Source organism: Balearica regulorum, chromosome 12 (genome assembly GCF_011004875.1).
Source record: "Balearica regulorum gibbericeps isolate bBalReg1 chromosome 12, bBalReg1.pri, whole genome shotgun sequence".
NCBI classification, from domain to species: Eukaryota; Metazoa; Chordata; class Aves; order Gruiformes; family Gruidae; genus Balearica; species Balearica regulorum.
Genome location: NC_046195.1, coordinates 4200476 through 4218637, shown reverse-complemented (window position 1 = coordinate 4218637; position 18162 = coordinate 4200476). Strand labels below are relative to the sequence as shown.

Here is an 18162-nt window from a genome sequence, read left to right as displayed (position 1 = left end):
TCATAGCAAGATTGCTGTCAGCTGCAACAGCTTAACACTCACCTAAGGCTGCAGTCTGACCCCAGCTGCACGGACACATTTCCACAGCCAGAACTCGAGGAGCAGGACAAATCATGCTAGCACTCCTGATCGCTTTCAGTGCCAAGTCTCCAGCTCTGAACTGTTGCTAGCCATGGCTGCTACACCAGGTGACTTTGCTTTGCTTTAGTAGTAGGGGTGTAACTTTAATAACCTCCAACACACAGGTCATACTACCTTAAATTGCCTCTGTAAATTATGCAGTGATAATTTGACTGTGGTTTAAGTATGAAAGCTCTTATTCCTCATCAAAGGAAGATGAAGATACTATGACCAGAGATCACTTTACCTGTTAACGAGAAGATCCACACAGAGTTTTAACAATCAAGTTGCAAACCTACTGCCTTCACTGCTCAGGTAGATTTACTACAACTTTGAGTTTTCATATGTAGACATAATCAAAAGTTATCCTTTTATTTGGGGAAAAAAAGAACCTGCAAGATCTCATGCCCATTACACCAAATAGTCAAACAATTGCTGTCCCGCACAGATGTTTCCTTGCGGATTAGCTCTTTCATAAAGATTCACTCTGTTAGCAAAAAGAACAGTTCTGATCTAGAAGGGCTGCCTGTACGTTTATTCTGTTGCTATTTTCTGTATGTTAAGTTAAGGCTCCCTTCTACTGAAAGCAACAATGATCACTACTTGCAATGATTACATGAGAAAAGTTCTATCCTCCATTGAAGCTGTGGAAAATCATCCCCAGTCTTGGGGGCTTTTTTTTTATTTACTTGAACCCTATTCACAATTCTGTTTGCTCACAGGTAAATGAGGAATAATAATGTTCACCTACAACAGGTGATGTGGAGATAAAATAATTAAAATGCTTGTCAGTCCCTTAAATGAAAATTGCTACAGAGCTACATAACGTTAACGCTGCAATATGCTTCACCCTCACAACTTGCCTCTTATTTAATACTTATTGCAAACTTAAAATGAGTGAAAATAGCAGTTCAGAGCAAACCAAACACACAGTCTTGGTCCTGAGTTTTCAAGCACATACAGGACAGAAGTAAGTAAATGGAAAGGCTGCAAATATTTTGATAACTCCATCACCAAAAACTGGCACCAAATTATACTGAGACAGAACGCAAATCTTCATGTTGCCAGAAAAGTCTAACAAACCAAAGGTAGTTTTTGTTTTCTTTTAAATTGTCTTTTGAGCTTAAACTTTCAGGATATATTAGACTCATTTTATATCACTCTTTGCAACCACTGAATTTAGAAATTGGGTCTTGATTTTAAATCAAAGCTGAGTGTCTCATTTTTTTCCCTATAACTAATTTTTTGATTTGACAAGAGTTGACATAAAGTGACTGAACAAAATTGCAAGCAATGGCCACGCTGTTATTTGGACAGCGGCCTGCCATATGATAAGAGAGAGTGTCTGCATCACTGTTTGTCTAAGCAGATCAAACACAAAGTGGAAGTATTATCACTATTTCACAGATAGGAAAATCTTTTACAAGTCAGATGAAGTAGTCATTCCCAAAGGTCTGAGCTCCACCTGCCTTAGTTCTAGCTCAATGCTTTACTCTCAAGAACATCCCAAGCCACCTTACCACCGCCAAGCATAGAGAACAATAATTATTTCTTAACTGCTTTAGCCGGGACTTTGAGATATTTGCCTCAGTTCTTATCATTTTAACTGCAGTGCTGTCTCCCTTGCTGTACACTGCTCAGGAGGGGCCACTCCACAGCTTGAGGCCTCCCACAGCCACAATCTAAGCAGACTCCTAGAAGTGACACACAGTATCATAAACATTTTTTAAAATAATAAGACAGGTACCTCAAAAATCAAGGCAAATACCAATTTTAAACTGCCCCTATTTCAGCAGCTTTGTTTTTTGACACTTTAAAGCACATGAGTTTTCCTCTGCTGCAACAGATACCTGCCACTCTCTTTTTTTTTTTTAATTCCAAGTCTTTTTTTCCAGTAAGCGACCCAAATCTAGAAGCTAAGATTTTATAAAAGTATCAAATGCTTCAAAACAGGAGGCTACTTGGAAAACTGCTTTTGGTCGTCGCCACGTAGATGCCGTAACGGTACCTCCTCAGACACCACACCCGGGGCTCCCTGCGGCTCTCCGCCAGACTCCGTCCTCCGGCGGCACCGGGCTGACTCCACCACAGCACCTCACGCACCGCTGAGGGCGATGGCTCTCCGGCAGCACCTCCGCCGGGTCGCCCGGGGCAGCCGGCGGGGTCTGGCGGAGCCGGCGGCACACAGCTGCCGGGCGCTCCCCTCAGTACCTCAGCGCGGCGCGGGCGCACCGCCCTCAGGGAACCTCCGGGGCGGGGGGAGGAAGGAGAGGAATATTTCCCACCACACAGGGCCGGGGCAGCGCTGCCGAGGCACGGAGGGACGGGGGCGCTCCCGCTACCGGGGGCAGAGACGAGGAAAGCTGCTCAGCCCGGGGTAAGGGCGGGCGAGAGCTGAAGAACGACCGCCGCCACCGCAGCAGCCACCGCCTCCTCGGCGATGCCGCAGCAGCGGTCTCCTCGGGGGCGGGGCCTTATGGCCGCGGGGGCGGGGCCTGTTGCTCTCCGCGCGCCGGTTCCGGTCTCGAGGCGAGCGCGGGTGTTCTCGGGCCTCAGCAAGGCGCGGTGCCTGGGAGCATCATGGCTGTAGCCGCATGGATGCCTACGGTAAGCGGGGGGGGACAAGCCCCTTCCCCGCGCCGCCTTGGGGCGGGCAGCCGCCCGGGGCGCGCCTGTGACCTTGGTCGCGGCGGCGGCTCGGTGGCGCCTGGGGCGGTACCGCTGTGGGGGGCCGCCCGCCCGCAAGGTCGCGGGGCCGCTGGGCCCTGGCAGCGCTCCCGGGGGGCGGAGGGCCGCAGGGCTTGCGGCCGAGTGGCGGCCCCGCGGCCGAGGTGGCGGCGGGAAGGGTCCGTGGCGGACCGTTACTCCAACGGCTGCTGCCGCCCGCGGGCGCCCGGGGAGAGCGCCGGGCCGGGGGAGCTGCGGGCCGGGCCATCCCATCCCATCCCACCCCGTCCCGTCCCGTCCCACTATCCCTCTCGGCGCGGCCCCGCGGCGGCGGGCTGGCGGCGGCGGTCGCGCCGTAGAGGTCACGGCATCGGCCCGGCGCCTCGCCGCAGTCGGGCCGCGGCGGGGCTCAGCCCTCGGGCAGCAAGGGGCGATCCCCGGGGTGCGCGCTGCCGGGAGCCCCCCCCCGTGCGGGACTCGCCGTGCACGTTACAAACGGCATTCCTGACAAGAGCCTGCCGTAGCGGTCATTACGGAGCCTTCTGGGGAAACAACTGACTTCCTGGGTTCTGTCTGCTTGCTTTCTGGCCCTCGACCTGGCCTTTGGGGTTTACTGGCTCTGAACTATTCTGAAATGCAGCCGTTCTTCCTGGGGCTGTCACGGAGACGCTGCTGCTTTTTGCCGTGGGTAAATGAAATTTCTTTGGCGCCTCTAAATAGCAGCCTGTTGGAGGCTGTGCCCTTGAGGAAGCCCCACTTCACATTTCTGCTAAAACACGGAAGAACTGCGGAGAGTTAATCACAACACATGACTTTAAGGTCAGAATGAATCGCTTTTGTTTAGCCTGATTCTCTGTTAGCGTTACAGATGTTGAACGTAAGTGTAACGTGCCAGGCCCACGATTTCTGGCAAGACAGGCTGTTCCCTTTCCAGGGCTACTCTGGAATGTGAATCCTGACTCCGTATGTGGCAACGGTACCACGAGGGCACTTACGCTTGTGCAGTCAACTTCGCGTTTCCATTTAATTTCCTCCAGCTGCTGCCTCTAATACATGGCTTGCTCTGGTAAACGTTGCTTCCCTGTTGCAATGACCTTGTATATCTCATGTTAGGCTACAAGGAAAAATAAATGCTAGCTTAAATTTCTTCTCTTCACAGCATTCGTGACAATATACATGAGAATTTTTTTGTTTCTAGTTCTGTTAGTGCCAACATAGTTTGTCCCTTTTGCCATACGTTTAAGCATACATGTCAGTAAAGATAGGAGATAACAAATACAAATTGGACAGGAGAGGAGTACAAATCGCCAAAGACATTCCGATCTAGCCTGATAGCCGCAGCCAGAATGTGTACGCGAGTATGGTACAACTGAAGTAGTGTAAAGTCTGTTTACGCTTAGAAGTCTTCTGATTCTTAGTCACAGAGGCATGGAAAATCCTAGAGAGGAGGGTAAGACTGGGAGGCTGTGATTTTTCTGCCATGAAGTTATCAATACTGATATGATTGGGGATTTTGTCCGTGGTGCTCAGCTAGGTAAGAGCTCAAGCTGAGATGCCATGCCAGTTTTGAAGCTTAATGCCACTTTGGAATATTCAGATGTTAGAAAGTGTAATTTTTTGACTGTGCTGTGTAGACTTGTTGCTATGGTGAATTTTGTCTTTAATGTGCATTTCAATTATGCTTTTTAAAAACTGTCAGGCACGCAGAAGGCAACAGTACAAAACCTCCAGATGTACAAGGTGGAAGAACGAAATTCACCACAGTCTGAATGGAAGCAGGGACGCTAACGCAAAGTAGTTTCGGAGACGTTACCTAAAATGTGTAAAGATACTGTCCACCCAACTGTTTGTGATTTTTCACTTTGCTTTCCACAAATCTCAATCCTTAGCCTATCATCTATTTAGTTAGAGTTTCTGCAACCTTATTTCAAATGTCTAGTATGTAAGGACTCGGTTATTGTGCAGTAACTTCCCCTCACCCCCAGGCAAGGCCGGAGAGCGTGGCGCACTGCGAAGCACGGCTGTCCTGGGTTTACCTTGTGCTAAGAATACCCACATGAGGTATTAGTACACAGAATGTTAGAGAGCAGCTTGGCAAAGCTGTAGTTACTCTTGTTTCCTTTGGATTTTTATACTAGTTCGAGAGAGGAAATTTAAAGCAATATGACTTTAAAGTGCAGGTTTGCTGCAACAGGGTTAACTTTTAAAAATTCCATTTATGTAGTAAAATAGCATCTTTTTGTTTTATATTCTTTCAGGTTTCTCGATTGCTAGGTGCTTTCAAAAACCAAAAACAGGTGACCAGAAGTTTTGGTAGTGCTGTGAGTATGACAGTACCGTTTTTTTCTTTTAAGAAGTTTCTCAAGAAAGGGGTTCAGAAATTTACTTTTATAAGATTGCTGTTGTTATGTTTACTTTCTCAAAAAATGAGGCCTAAATAAGTGAACATATATGCTCTTAATGCCATGCTACATTTATATTGGTGAATCACTCCCTTTGGCAATTGCACGTTAAAGTGTAAGTGATAATACAAAAGGCTCTAGCAGAAGATAAAAGTGGCTTTCAAACTTTTCACAAAATGTGGACATAAGCCAGTCTTCTGAAACTCGTCTGGAAATGGGAAAATACTGGGCAAAGCAGAAAGATTGTTGAGAAGCTTCTCATTTTCTTTATTTTGCAGACTGTCCTCTAAGCACTAGATTTACTTTACTGCTGCTTTTAGAATACCTTGCCTCTAAAGTTCTACCTTTTCAAGGCCCTCTTTAAAGTAATTTAGACACTCATTGTGTATTTCCTTGTAGATGTTTTACCCTCTTTATGTGTATGTGTTTGAAGTGCCCGTGGGCCGCCTTCTTTTCCAGTGAAGGCGGCCTTGAAAAGTGCTCAGGCCGAAGCTGGGCTCAGCACCACTGCATGCACCCTTAGGCAGGACTTTATTTTAATAAAGAGGAACTGTGGCTTTTAATTATGAGTTTTGTAGAACAGCAGGTAGAACAGCTAGAAGAGAAACTGAAGAGTCACTCATATCTTATACAGAATAAAAAGGTTTAGGTGAGGCACCTCCGGTTCTGTTCATACCACATTACTGCTTCAGATGAAAGGTTCTGTGGCTCAGGTGGCGTGCTGCTGCGCTGTGACACAACAACGCAAGACAGCACAAAACTAATCTTGAGGCATTCCGTCAGTTACGTGCTTGCTCACCAGCAGCGTTCTTTTGTCTGAAGCTCTGCTGCTTTTGTTGTGCACAGTGAATTTCTTTGGCTCAAATTAGTTAAAAAAAAATCAGTCGATATATATTGAAATTCTGACTATTTTGTGTGGAGAAGGATGGAAATATATCTAGTTGATTCTGATTGGGGCTTTGCAAATCCTGCTGCATCTGAGCTGCCTATTTTGTAGTAATAATGAGTCCTTACAAAACTGTTGGAAATCTTTAAATAAAACAAAAAGAGCTGGGCAACGTACGATTAGAATAGCAACTGTAACTTCTTTTTTTATCAAAGCAGAGTACTTTCTTCCCCTGTTACTCAGTGAGCCTGGGCTGTGCAATTTATTTCATCTGTTTGAAGATGATAAAAGAAACAAGACAGGAGAACATTATGGGAGAAAAGTAATTTGGTATTGTTAAAAATGGGTCTGAGATTTTTTAGGAAGTCACTTGAGAAGTTTAGATATGCATGAGGTTGTTTGGGGTTTTTTTTAAGGTGAATGTCTCTTTTAATAAATTTAATCTTTTCTAGCATGTGTCAGTATTATGCAGTATGGTCATAATATTGGAGACACGGGTAACAGAGCCATAACTAGGCAATATCATCTCCTCCCCAAATTTCAAGAAGAAAGCATGCTGAGATCGTTAATTTCAAGGAGTACTGAGCAGGAACCTGCCTTTCAGGTTAAACCTCTGTGTTTTGAAATAAGAATAGATAGAGGCAGATTTTTAAACAATTCTCAAAACATTTGCACGCTCCCTTTGAAAGCAAGCTAGTCATTCTCACTTCTGTCCAGGGCTGCTATTCTTCATAGCGAATATTTGGCAACTGAAACTTTATTTTCTTTTCTTGTAGTTACTTGATTCCTACAACACATGAAAATGTTTTCTACATAGAAAACAAGCATTCATTTGTTGTACTACTGATATTTCTTTACCTAGGTACAAACAGTAACTTTAATCCCAGGAGATGGCATAGGACCTGAGATTTCTGCTGCTGTCATGAAGATCTTTGATGCTGCCAAAGTAAGTCATATTTGTCTTGCTGTTAAGTGTCATAAGTGTAACTACAACAACAAGCATTAACTAAGTGTATTAAAAATGTTTTCTCTTTAACTTCCAAAGGATCAAGTAATGTTTAAGCTATTAAAACTTCTTGACAACAGAAAGAATTTGAAGCTTCAGCGAATAGAAGATAGGATTGCAGTATCAAGGCAGGACTTGAAACTGTTAGCTGGCAGAGGAGTAGAGAGTTGAGAGCAAATCCTGTGTTTAATTTTTGGAAAGATGAACTCAATATATCACATGAAATCATCTTGTTGATGTAGCAATCCTGAACAACTGATGGAGGATGTTCTTTCATCCATTGTGACTTCCAGAGCAGATGAAAGCGTGTGGAAAAGGACCGGCTTATTCTTAGAAATCAGACTGCTGCGCTGCCAAACACATTCACTTAAGTGATATGAAAACTAAGTATACCCAAGAACTGTTTTACTACCTGAGGAACTTCACCAGAATTTGTCTGATTTCCTTGAGAGCAAATACAGCTCTTCAGGAAAGATGCCTGTTAAATGGTTCCACATTAGTAACAGCACCGAGGCATATTCCCTTTCTATTACAACTATCTGACGTAGATTTGGAAATTTGTGTGTGAGTGCAAGTTTGCATTACTTGATCTGATCGGTTTGTTTTAAAGGGGATTCTCTAGTATGTTATGCTTAGATTGGTTCTGTTTGCTTATGAAAGCCCTCCTATCTTTTCCTTTATGATCCTTCCTGATGACATGAATGGGTGGCAGCCTGTCTCCACTTAGAAGATTCCCGTGGTGAATGCAAATTCAGAAAGCATTGTGGAACATTTGCAGATTTTCAGTTAGAGAACAGATCTGTATCTATGTTATGTACTGTCTTCCAGCCAGTGTGGATGATGAGTTCTCAATGATTTCAGTTTTACTGTGTCCCTTGTCTACAAGGAACTCGACAGCTCTAAGAGCCTGAAAGAAGTAGTATGTATATTGCAATTCTAATGATTTCTGTGTATACGACGCCTAGGGAGGCATCTTGTGGTATTCAATTTTATGAGGATATGTTGTTCATACTATTTCATTTTTGCTTCCTTAATTACATTTAATTTTTGAGTTCAAACATCGCATGCTTACTCTGACTCACCAGAGAAAAATTGTTTAGGAAGGCCTGGACAAAATTCCTTATGCGTATTTTTGTGAAAGGGAAGTTAGAACTTGAAGTGAAAGTAATGATATTCAAGTTAACATAGAGTAAATGTGTTTAGGCTCCTATTCAGTGGGAAGAGAGGAATGTTACAGCTATCCAAGGACCAGGAGGGAAGTGGATGATACCTCCAGATGCCAAAGAATCCATGGATAAAAACAAAATGGGATTAAAAGGTACTTCAGGGGTTAATACAAAGATATTAAATACTACTGGTTTTATCATGAGTCTGATTTAAAGTCAAAGAAGTCCTTCATCTATAGCACAATAAAATGGCTAATTACAGAGGACAGCCTGTCAGGGAGTCTTCTGTAATCTTAAAACGTCATGAATCATATGGCTTCACTTCAAAGCCATAACTTTGATAGATCTTCTAGCAAATAGGCTAAAGGTGGATATTATGACATACCAACCTTTGGACTCTATGCAGAATGCATTTCTAATGCAGTTCATTGTATGTGATAACCATATCCCTAATGAATAGTATCTTTTTTATATTGTTTTCAAGTGGAAACCTTTTGTAAACTTCCTATTCCATGTAAGGGTCGCAATTTAGCCTTTAAGCAGCTGATTAGTATCACTGTGTAGTACTCTTGATAGCACAGAGTGGCATTTCAGCCTAAGGTTAAATAGAAATTTGGAGATCCCCTAGAGTAAAAGTACCATTTTACGTAGAGTTTCAACTTTAAAATTCGTGGAGAGGTTTATCTTCTCATTCTTTTTTTTTTCCTTTTTTTTTCTTTTCTTTTTCTTTTTTTTTCCCTTCAGGGCCTTTAAAGACCCCAATTGCTGCAGGACACCCATCAATGAATCTGCTTCTGCGTAAAACTTTTGACCTTTATGCAAATGTACGCCCCTGTGTTTCAATTGAAGGGTACAAAACCCCATATACAGATGTGAACATTGTCACAATTCGAGAGAACACAGAAGGCGAATACAGTGGAATAGAGCACGTGGTATGTTGCTGGAAGTACTCTGTTTCTGGTGGGTTTTCTGTGTGTCATGAACGATAACTTTGCCCGTCTCAGTGGCCTAGTACTAAGGTTGAGTGGTGTTATTTTAAGTTTGCTACCCATAGAAAAATTATCTTATTGTGAAATGCATTGTCGAGACTGCCTCACTTAGAATTCTATTACTTTGTTCCAAACGTTCATACTAGTGACTTGAAAAATGAGCTTACACTTTTACTATCAATGCAACTACTGTCTTTCAGATTGTTGAAGGTGTTGTGCAAAGCATCAAGCTGATCACAGAAGAAGCAAGCAAGCGCATTGCAGAATTTGCTTTTGAGTATGCCAGAAATAATCAGAGAAGCCATGTTACTGCTGTGCACAAGGCAAATATTATGTATGTTGACACTTCTTTTTGAGAACAACAACAAACAGTAATATGCATTTAATTATAAATAACTTTTTAAATCTTCCTCAAATGTGTAACTTCTGTTGATGCTAGTGGGAGTAAGTATAATGGGCAATACTGACTCAGTATTGATAGGGCTGTAATAATTATGTACTAATGTTTTTATTAGTACGTTTGTAGTAATCCTGTGACTTTCCTTGCAAAGCTCTTACTTTAAAAATAGTCTAAAACTCAGAAAATGAATTTAAAAACTGAGGATGAAAATGGCTAGTGTCTTTGACAACTTCCAAGCCACTTTGTACTGAACTGAGTCATAACGCATGTGATATTATGTGACACCACCTTTACAAACTCAGTAAGCCTTCAGTAAGTGAATCTGAGTCATTCTGAGAATTAATGTATGCCTGTTAAACTACTGATACAAAAATACTTTAGGAGGAAATGTAAAAGACACAACTTCTCTGACTGTAATATATATAAAATATTATTTATATTTAATACAAATTAAGTTTCTGCACTCTAATATTTTTATTTAATCCTCTCTTGCTTGCGGTTTTCTTTATCTTCAGTATTGCTTACTTACAATAACTCCAATATTCGCTTGCTTATTTAATTGCAGGAGAATGTCTGATGGGCTTTTCTTGAGAAAATGCAGAGAGGCAGCAGAAAACTGTAAAGATATTAAATTTAATGAAATGTATCTGGATACTGTGTGTCTGAATGTGAGTATTTATATGTTTTAATTGTGGTTATTTCTGAGTTTAATTCATAATCTTAATGAAAATATACTTCTTCCTAGATGGTTCAGGATCCATCACAATTTGATGTGCTTGTTATGCCAAACTTGTACGGTGACATCCTCAGGTATGGAGATGTTAATTCAAACTAACTCAACATGTAAAATACTGTTACTTTCCAGACAGTTATTCAGGTTATATGCTAGTGAGATGGGTCATGATTTCATGCAAGTTTAAAATTTTCTAAGTAAGTCAGACTCTAAAGGGGAAGAAACGATGGTAGTATTACACTTAAACTATTAATATACTGTTGGGAGGGGCTATGTGATGAGAATGTGCTGCTTATTTAAAAAAAAAAGTTTCTGCTGATGGAGGCTACGAATATTGCTCAGATGGGGCAGACGAATAATTTCTCCCATTGCGTGAAGAATTTAATGGCTTAAATTCTAATAAAGAACATTTAGTTAGATATTGGGGAACAACTTTCTCATCTTAAGCACTAAAATAGATTGTGTAAGATGACTGCGGGGCCATGATGTTTCCAGCAAGCTAGCCACACAGTTAAATGATTCTGCATAATCACTGAAGAATGAAATGTGTGGCCTCTTAATATCCTACCAGCTCTTGTGTTGTGTAGTAATTTTTTTTGCTTATCTTCAAATTAAATTTCATATTTGAATAACATTAATACTAGACGTACTTGATGCCTTGAAGGCAAAATCCATCAGCACACATTTTTCATTCTGTAAAATGTTTAGGTAGAGTGTAAATTCAATAAAATACTGTGTGTAAAATTAAATATCTTAATCTGAACTTCTAAGTGTGTAACATAACATTGCTTCTCCTTGCACCTCTAACAATAGATTGAGAATATAACCTGAATCAGAATTTGTTTGTAAGTAAGTTCAACGATGATTAACATCTTAGAATCCATCTTCTGTTTTTGTACAGATAATAAACATAAAGGTAACTTACATATAAGAAGAAAGGTTTGTTGAGCTTCTCTTAAAATTGCACTCTCTCTAAGGCTGTCTGTCACCTCTAAGAAAAATCAGACTCCAGCTAATGCTCCTTGCTTCAAGAATTGGTAGAGGACTCCATAGGGCCCTCACAGCAGCTATTATGCTGTTAACCAAAAGAGATCAAATCAGATGAGTCCCATCATCAGTACTATTTCAATTCACTTTACCTAGTTCAGTATCACCAATTTTAAAGTCCTCATAGAAATTCCATAAAGAATTTCATAGTTCTAAAAATTTTCAATAAATTGAAAATTTGAAATTGAGTCTGTTCTTGAAGAAGGGCACTTTAGTCACTGGGGAAAAGTCTCACCCACAGTGCTTTTTTAAAGTGGGAACACAATGCCAAACAGGTTTCTTGGCCTCAATAGGTATAGAAGCAAATCTCTTATCTTGAAGAATTAAATACCTGAAGTGACAAATGTAGACTGTATCAATTTTTTTTCCTCGCTCTATAGAACTAAAGCAAATTGGTTTATTTTAGCTTAAACTTAAAATACTATTCTGCAAGGTCATCCAAACTTTATTTGCTCATTAGTCCTTGAGGAGCAAAGTTGTGGGCAATAAAACAGTATGAGACTTCCACAGGTATTCTGTGCTTTGAATACCTTTTGTTGTGCCTATGTCTTAATCAACTTTATTCTAGTAATTGGAATTTCCTTTTAATTTTCCTTTTACTAAATTGTCTGCTGCTAGTAGTTCTACAAATTCTCAAATGTTCCAGTGGAGTACAAGCGGCTAACAGCATCTATTCTTTCCCAATGTTATTCTGTGAGAGTATATAAAAAGTCATTGCAGTAAAATGAGAAAAATATTTTAATACCTTGCAGACGTGCAACCATATATGGAAAAACGGGTGGGATTTTGTTGGTTTTTGGTTTTATTTTGTCAGTGACTTGTGTGCTGGACTGATTGGGGGTCTTGGAGTAACACCAAGTGGAAATATCGGTGCTAACGGAGTTGCGATTTTTGAATCGGTAAGTCTTCTTATGCAAGGTAGAGGAGTAATAACTTCGTTTGTCTCACTTTCAGAATCTGCAGCTTTTCCATGACATACAACATGGCTGTCATTTAACCAAGTTCTCCATAAAACATTTTTACTGTGAAGACACTGAAACTTTATCCAGAGAGAGTAGTTAAAGCATGTATTACCCATGGTTTTTTGCATGTCCTTTTACTTACACTTTAGTTTCCCTCTTTTTTGTAAGATAAATACCCTCTCTGGAATAGAACTTGTAGGGCACAATTGGGAGATACTAGGTGACCTCGTTCTCCCTTTCTGATGCCTTTGAACTGAATTGGTCTCTCCTGTCTCCTTTCTATCAACTCTACCACTGTGAAATAAGTCCTATTTTAACATGCTTGTGGAGGAGGTCTGTGCTTCAGGTGGCTTGCGTACATTTTCAGTGTTTAGGAGACTTTAATCAGCAGATTGACATCCTAACAGATAAGTTCACTTTTATTTCTAGGTTCATGGAACAGCACCAGACATTGCAGGAAAAGACTTGGCAAATCCAACTGCCCTTCTTCTGAGTGCTGTGATGATGTTGCGTCACATGGGCCTACACCAACATGCCACAAAAATTGAGACAGCTTGCTTTGATACAATTAAAGATGGAAAGGTAATATGAGGGTGTGCAAATAAGCGCAGTGAATTAAAATTATATTCTATCAGAGCAAAAATTAACTTAGAACATTAACACCAGAATAGTGGTGCTGGCCTGACGCACAAGCAGTGCCGCTATCCTCCTCTGATAGTAATTGATTATCTTTGGTGGTATCAAATCTGCTCAGTTCAGTAATAAGGACAGGCTGTAGCATTCCTTGTGTCTCAGTAATGCTCATATTGCACTTCCATAACTTTGTTAACTCTAAAAGCTATAACTGGATGTTTTTCACAAAGGGGATTAGAGGTTTAAGTAACTAGTGGTATTTCACTTGTGAAGTTTATAACGCAGAACAGATATATATTTACATCTGGATCCTGAAGTGAAGGACACGTTTGCCTTTCACAAGCTTAATCATCCACTTCATTTATAGCATTTCAGTCCTGACTGTAATACTTCTGCTCCTATTTTTTCAGTTTTTTTTTTCTTTTTTTTTTTTTTCCTTCTAGCTGCTTTCAGTCCTTTTTGGACTACAAAAGAACAGTTTTTATCCAGTACTTACATTTTTCCCTTTGGCAATAATTGTCTCCAGATTTAAGACTGAAATGGGATGTTCAGGGCGGGGCGGGGGGGGGGGGGGAGGCTTATGCTCTGAAACCTGTTTTGAATTTGTGCCCTTAATGTTATTTGTTCACTCCTCTACTTTGATGTCCACCTTTTCAAAACATAGCTGGAAAGATCCAGAAGATTGCAGGTAAAGAGGATTAGCAGTTAGCCATGCCGGTTCAGTTATCTTGGGCAGGAGCATAAGAAGCTGCTTTGTAATTAAAAGTAATAAGTATGCTTAAACAAAAAGCTGTCATCACTTCATAAGTCATCTGTTTGCAGCTATCCTACTGTGTGTAGGAGCCAGTTTAAAAAAAAAAAAATCTAAACTTACAAGTGAATAAAGAGGTGCTCCTGTAAAGTTCCCATTTACTGCTCTGGAAATGAAATCCTCCATCTGCAGGTCAGTAATTCTATGGAAGATAACACAGTGCAAGTTTCATGACATGGCTACTTGTTTACTAGTTACTTACAATGTTATGATTATGTGCTCACAATGGACAGAATCATTTTCAGTTGAAAAAAGCATAATGCAGTTAAAATGACCAGATCCTAAAATAGTAACCTTTACGTGTCATGCTTGCTATTTCTCCCTTTCCTCCCTTCCTCCCAGCCGTTTAATTAAGATCTGCGTGTGTGTCATGTAAGGAGAAAACTAATTATTTTAAATTATCTCCTAGACTGGTTCAATATAGCTAGGTTGGACGAGCAATGTTGCCCACTCTTTTTATTTTATTTTACTATCTTCATGCTGCCAGACAGGAGTTGTACTTGATGAAAAAGTTTAACTCTGCATTTTTCCACTTCTTAACTAAACTAAGCGAACTTGAAGAACTGTTAACATGCAGCATTAAGAGCTATCTGTGCATTTGCTGTGTGGGTTTCCTTTAAAATAAAAAGCAAACAAACAACCACCCCAAAACCTTACTGAATGACTCTCAAGTAGTTGCCTTTGTGCTGAGCCTTCATATGCGAATTTTACTTTCAAAAGGACAAATTTACTAATACTTAACAATCAATTACACTATTATGTGGCCAAGGGACTTCGGCCAAATGCACTTTCTTCCTGTCCTTAAGGTAAATCATGTTGAAATCTGATAACATAATGCTGGATGTTTGTACTCAGGTTTTCTCTACCTGCTTCAGTCTGCATAGTTCTTATTGATGAAGGCTATACAAGATGTGGAAAAACTCAAACTTGATGTGTTCCTTCTCACTCGTATTTAGTATCCATACACAACATGTAAGAACAACATACAGAACTCCTCATATTCTGAGGAATATGAGACAAGACTAGCCCCATAAAAACCACGTTAGTAATACTATTTTTTTCTTTCTTTCAGGTCTTGACAAAAGACTTGGGAGGTAGTGCCAAGTGTTCGGAATTCACAGAGGAGATCTGCCGCAGAGTACGGGACACAGACTAAACTTCTCTCCTACTACTTGTAATAACTCCAGTAGGACACATGATGCAACGTCCATTATATGTAACCTGATATCCACGTGCATATAGTTTGCTTGTCTCTTAAGAGAGCAAACTTTTTAGTTAGGGCCTCTCCATTAATAAATTTAGTCCAAATGGCTACAGATGATGCTTGTGCCTGCTTTCAGTGGACTTTTCTAAGTGCTATGTCTTATTTATTTTTTTTCTATCTGGTGAACATTTTTATGTAAGTGAATTCTTTTATTGCCACTGTAACTGTCTACCATTTTCAATTTCAACTAGAGGTTTTTACTTTCCACAAAGAAAAATTATGCAAGTAAACCAGTAACAGAATTAGTGAAATGTTAAAGCACCTTAATGGTTAAAACCTACTTTATTGATCTTACCGAAATTTAAAAGCTAGGTTTTCAGCCTAACAATAGCACAAGATGACCTTCATAAACAGAAACGGGTATAAAATAACTTAAAATAGCAATTTAATGTTAAAAGCAATGAAAAAAACACTTTAGATACTCTGGTGATTCATGAAATCAAGGGCATAAATAAACACAAAATTCTAGAGATTTAATCTATTTGTGTATTTTTAAAATCCCACAGCCATTAATCAGTAAGGGGTGAGAATTAATGTTGAAATAAAGTTATTTTTCAAGTCTGTATGCCAAAATCTTGGAAATTTTCCTCTCTGAAACACACTTTACAACAGAGGTCTAATGAAAGTGATACAAAATTACTTCTGCCATATATTGTGAGGGGAAAGTATTAACTTTATATTATATAATATATATTATATAATATTTATACTAAATATTTCATGACTTCTGCTAGAATGCTTCTTGTGTTGTTTACGCATAGTCTGTTCAGTGTGTCTTACTGTATTGACTAGTAATTTTATTCTAGAAACTCTGAATGTAAGACACTAGTCCTAAATGGATTAAGACAGGTTGAAGATTTGGCTCTGGTGCCTATTTTCCAGAAATATATTTCACCCCTATTCAAGGGGATCTGAGTATTTTTTCCCTACTTACTAAGCCTAATGGGCACAAAAGCAACTCTTTTCCCTCCCTTCATCACATACAGATCATCACAGGAGTCATTCTGATCTGTATGTCTCAAGGTATGCTTCCATTAGTACAGCTACAAGAAAATGTGTATTTTAAAACTCATTACTATAGCACAGGATTATCCCTACTGCCAGAACCAGGCTTCTTAAAGCTTAATTCTATTAATAGGTAGTACTCCACTTAAGTTACTTTCTATTAAGACTGTTTCAGCTGGTTGTTTCAGAAGTAAAATCTATTTTGGGTAACAGCTTCTAGTGTCACTCTATAAAGTAAGCATCCCAGCTTTTTTTTTTTTTTTATACAGTCTTAACAACATGCTGGAAAAGGGACAATGAGCTTTATTCCTTGTGCACTCTGCTTTTGGTGAATAGGGCAACATTTCTTTCTGTGTTTTACAAGCTGCTGCTTCCTTGTTTCCTCTAGATTAATATTGTTAAAAGAACTTCTGAATTGCCATTACGCACAAAATGGGGAAAAATAAACTTTTCAAAGTCCTACTGCTTGTTTTGTTCTTATAATCCTAGGCTGCTATCTTGTCTTACATGTTGAGCTGATTGTTGGTACTTGCAACAGATCTTTAGTCTGTAAGATGCCCAACACTGGTAATGGCATTTTCAGGGAAACAATACCCTATTCTGCAGGATTTTTTTTGAGCAAGAACAGTGACTGTAAGCCTGCCTGCTTGTGTTAGCCCTTATAACACTTACTTGACAAAGATGTCTAAGCAGTTTCCTGTTAGTGTGTCCTTCACACAATAGGATTTTTTTTCATAAGGGGAAGAAGAAACACAGCTCACATTTGTCAGAATTAGTACTATGTGAATATTGAAACATGCAGATACACATGGACAAATGTTGCTTCTAAACAGTTTGCAAAAACAACAACAACAAAAAAGAGAGTGCTGTAACAATTTTAAAGAATTTTCCTGTTGTAAATATTATTTTAATGAGACAGCTCCTGGATTTGCTACTTTATGTCTTTTAGTCTTTTGGAGCTATTCCCCCAACATTTTTTGATTACTTGTTTTTAGGAGAAATAGTAATGCTTATTTCAATATAGATTTTAAGAAATGAAAGTTGCTTTTTTCACTAAAGTCTGAATTCTAGCCACTGTAAAAATGGAGAGGAGTGTCTTCAGGTTTTGAAACATGTTAGTGAATAAAAATAAACTCTTCTGTCAGAGGGAAAAAGACAGCCCTTTTGATTTTTTTTTTTTAAAATAATCATCGTTTATCACTGGAGTGGTTAACAGTTTCACTAAGCAGTACTGCTACCTACTGATCTACGAAATTATATCATGAGCTACAGGCAGCATCCTGTAGAACAACAAAAAAAAAAATCATGGTATAGAACATTTTTGTGTTTCAGTCTAGAGGAATTAGTTACACCCACTTTATACAACACAAGAGGATGTTTTTCATCTTACTCATTTAGGGCATAAAGTAAGAACAGCATTAGAAAATGGACACACTGTGTGGATACTTCTGTAAAAAGAGGACAAACGATCAGGTGAGTATCAGGAACAACTAAACTGCCACAGCAGTTTTCCAGTGGCTCTGTTCAAGAGACTACAAAACCAGGACAAGCATAAATCTTCATTAATGCTTTTGATTAGGAAATACTTTCTTTAGCTCACAGATCTTTCTTAATGCTTGGATGAAAGACTTCTTATTCTTCATAGAAGGAGTCGACTTCACTTCTGTACTTCTCAAGCACGGTGAGCCGTTTTAACTTCATTGTTGGACCTTAAAAAGAGGGAATTAGTCATGATAGCAGAAATAGGAACAAAAGTTCCTACTCAGGTTGAGCTTTGGTTCCTAAGATTTTCTACTCAAGAGCCTGTTTGGAAGAACATCTCCCACTCTGTAAGCGTAGATACCTGCTAGGAGTGAGAAGCAAGCATGATATGTAAGCAAGCATGCCTCCACATAAGCATGAGGACTTCAGAGGGAGCTGCAGGTAAGAGGGTGATGACTGACAACTACTACTGCTTTTTTCATTAAAAGTAATTAAAAGGATAATGTTTTTGAAAAACTTTTAAACGGTTTCTTCAGAGAGCCAGGTAATGTGCTTGGGTCTTTGTTGTTAGGCTTTCACAGTCTTGCTT

The 18162-nt window shown here is 39.8% G+C and overlaps 3 protein-coding genes across 9 annotated transcripts in view; 1 reads left to right on the top strand and 2 right to left on the bottom strand.

Annotated features, from left to right (window-relative positions):
- CIB2 (calcium and integrin binding family member 2) overlaps positions 1-2348 on the bottom strand; it is a 48049-nt gene extending 45701 nt beyond the window's left edge. Inside the window, exons 1-2 of one of the 3 annotated variants that reach the window (XM_075765100.1) lie at positions 2129-2348; positions 256-367 (exon numbers count right to left, since the gene is read on the bottom strand). The gene's annotated coding sequence lies outside the window, so the exon portion shown is untranslated. The remainder of the gene's footprint in view (positions 1-255; positions 368-2128) is intronic. The other 2 variants (XM_075765101.1, XM_075765103.1) reach the window with 2 other exon arrangements.
- Positions 2349-2387: 39 nt separating this feature from the next.
- Positions 2388-16553, top strand: IDH3A (isocitrate dehydrogenase (NAD(+)) 3 catalytic subunit alpha). Of its 2 annotated transcripts, none has more exons than XM_075765091.1 (11): positions 2388-2727; positions 5046-5108; positions 6938-7021; positions 8285-8399; positions 8992-9179; positions 9437-9570; positions 10202-10304; positions 10382-10446; positions 12231-12315; positions 12808-12960; positions 14895-16553. In XM_075765091.1, the coding sequence occupies exons 1-11, from the start codon at positions 2701-2703 to the stop codon at positions 14976-14978; spliced, it is 1101 nt and encodes a 366-aa protein (XP_075621206.1). In that variant the 5' UTR covers positions 2388-2700; the 3' UTR covers positions 14979-16553. The 2 variants fall into 2 exon arrangements, with proteins under 2 accessions (XP_075621206.1, XP_075621207.1); XM_075765092.1 differs by having other exon boundaries at positions 2576-2727; positions 5046-5084.
- Positions 16443-18162, bottom strand: part of ACSBG1 (acyl-CoA synthetase bubblegum family member 1) — a 43843-nt gene continuing 42123 nt past the window's right edge. For 2 of the 4 annotated variants that reach the window (XM_075765081.1, XM_075765079.1), the window contains one exon: positions 16443-17800. In XM_075765081.1, coding sequence (XP_075621196.1) covers positions 17724-17800 — 77 coding nt within the window. In that variant the 3' untranslated portion in view covers positions 16443-17723. The remainder of the gene's footprint in view (positions 17801-18162) is intronic. The other 2 variants (XM_075765082.1, XM_075765083.1) reach the window with 1 other exon arrangement.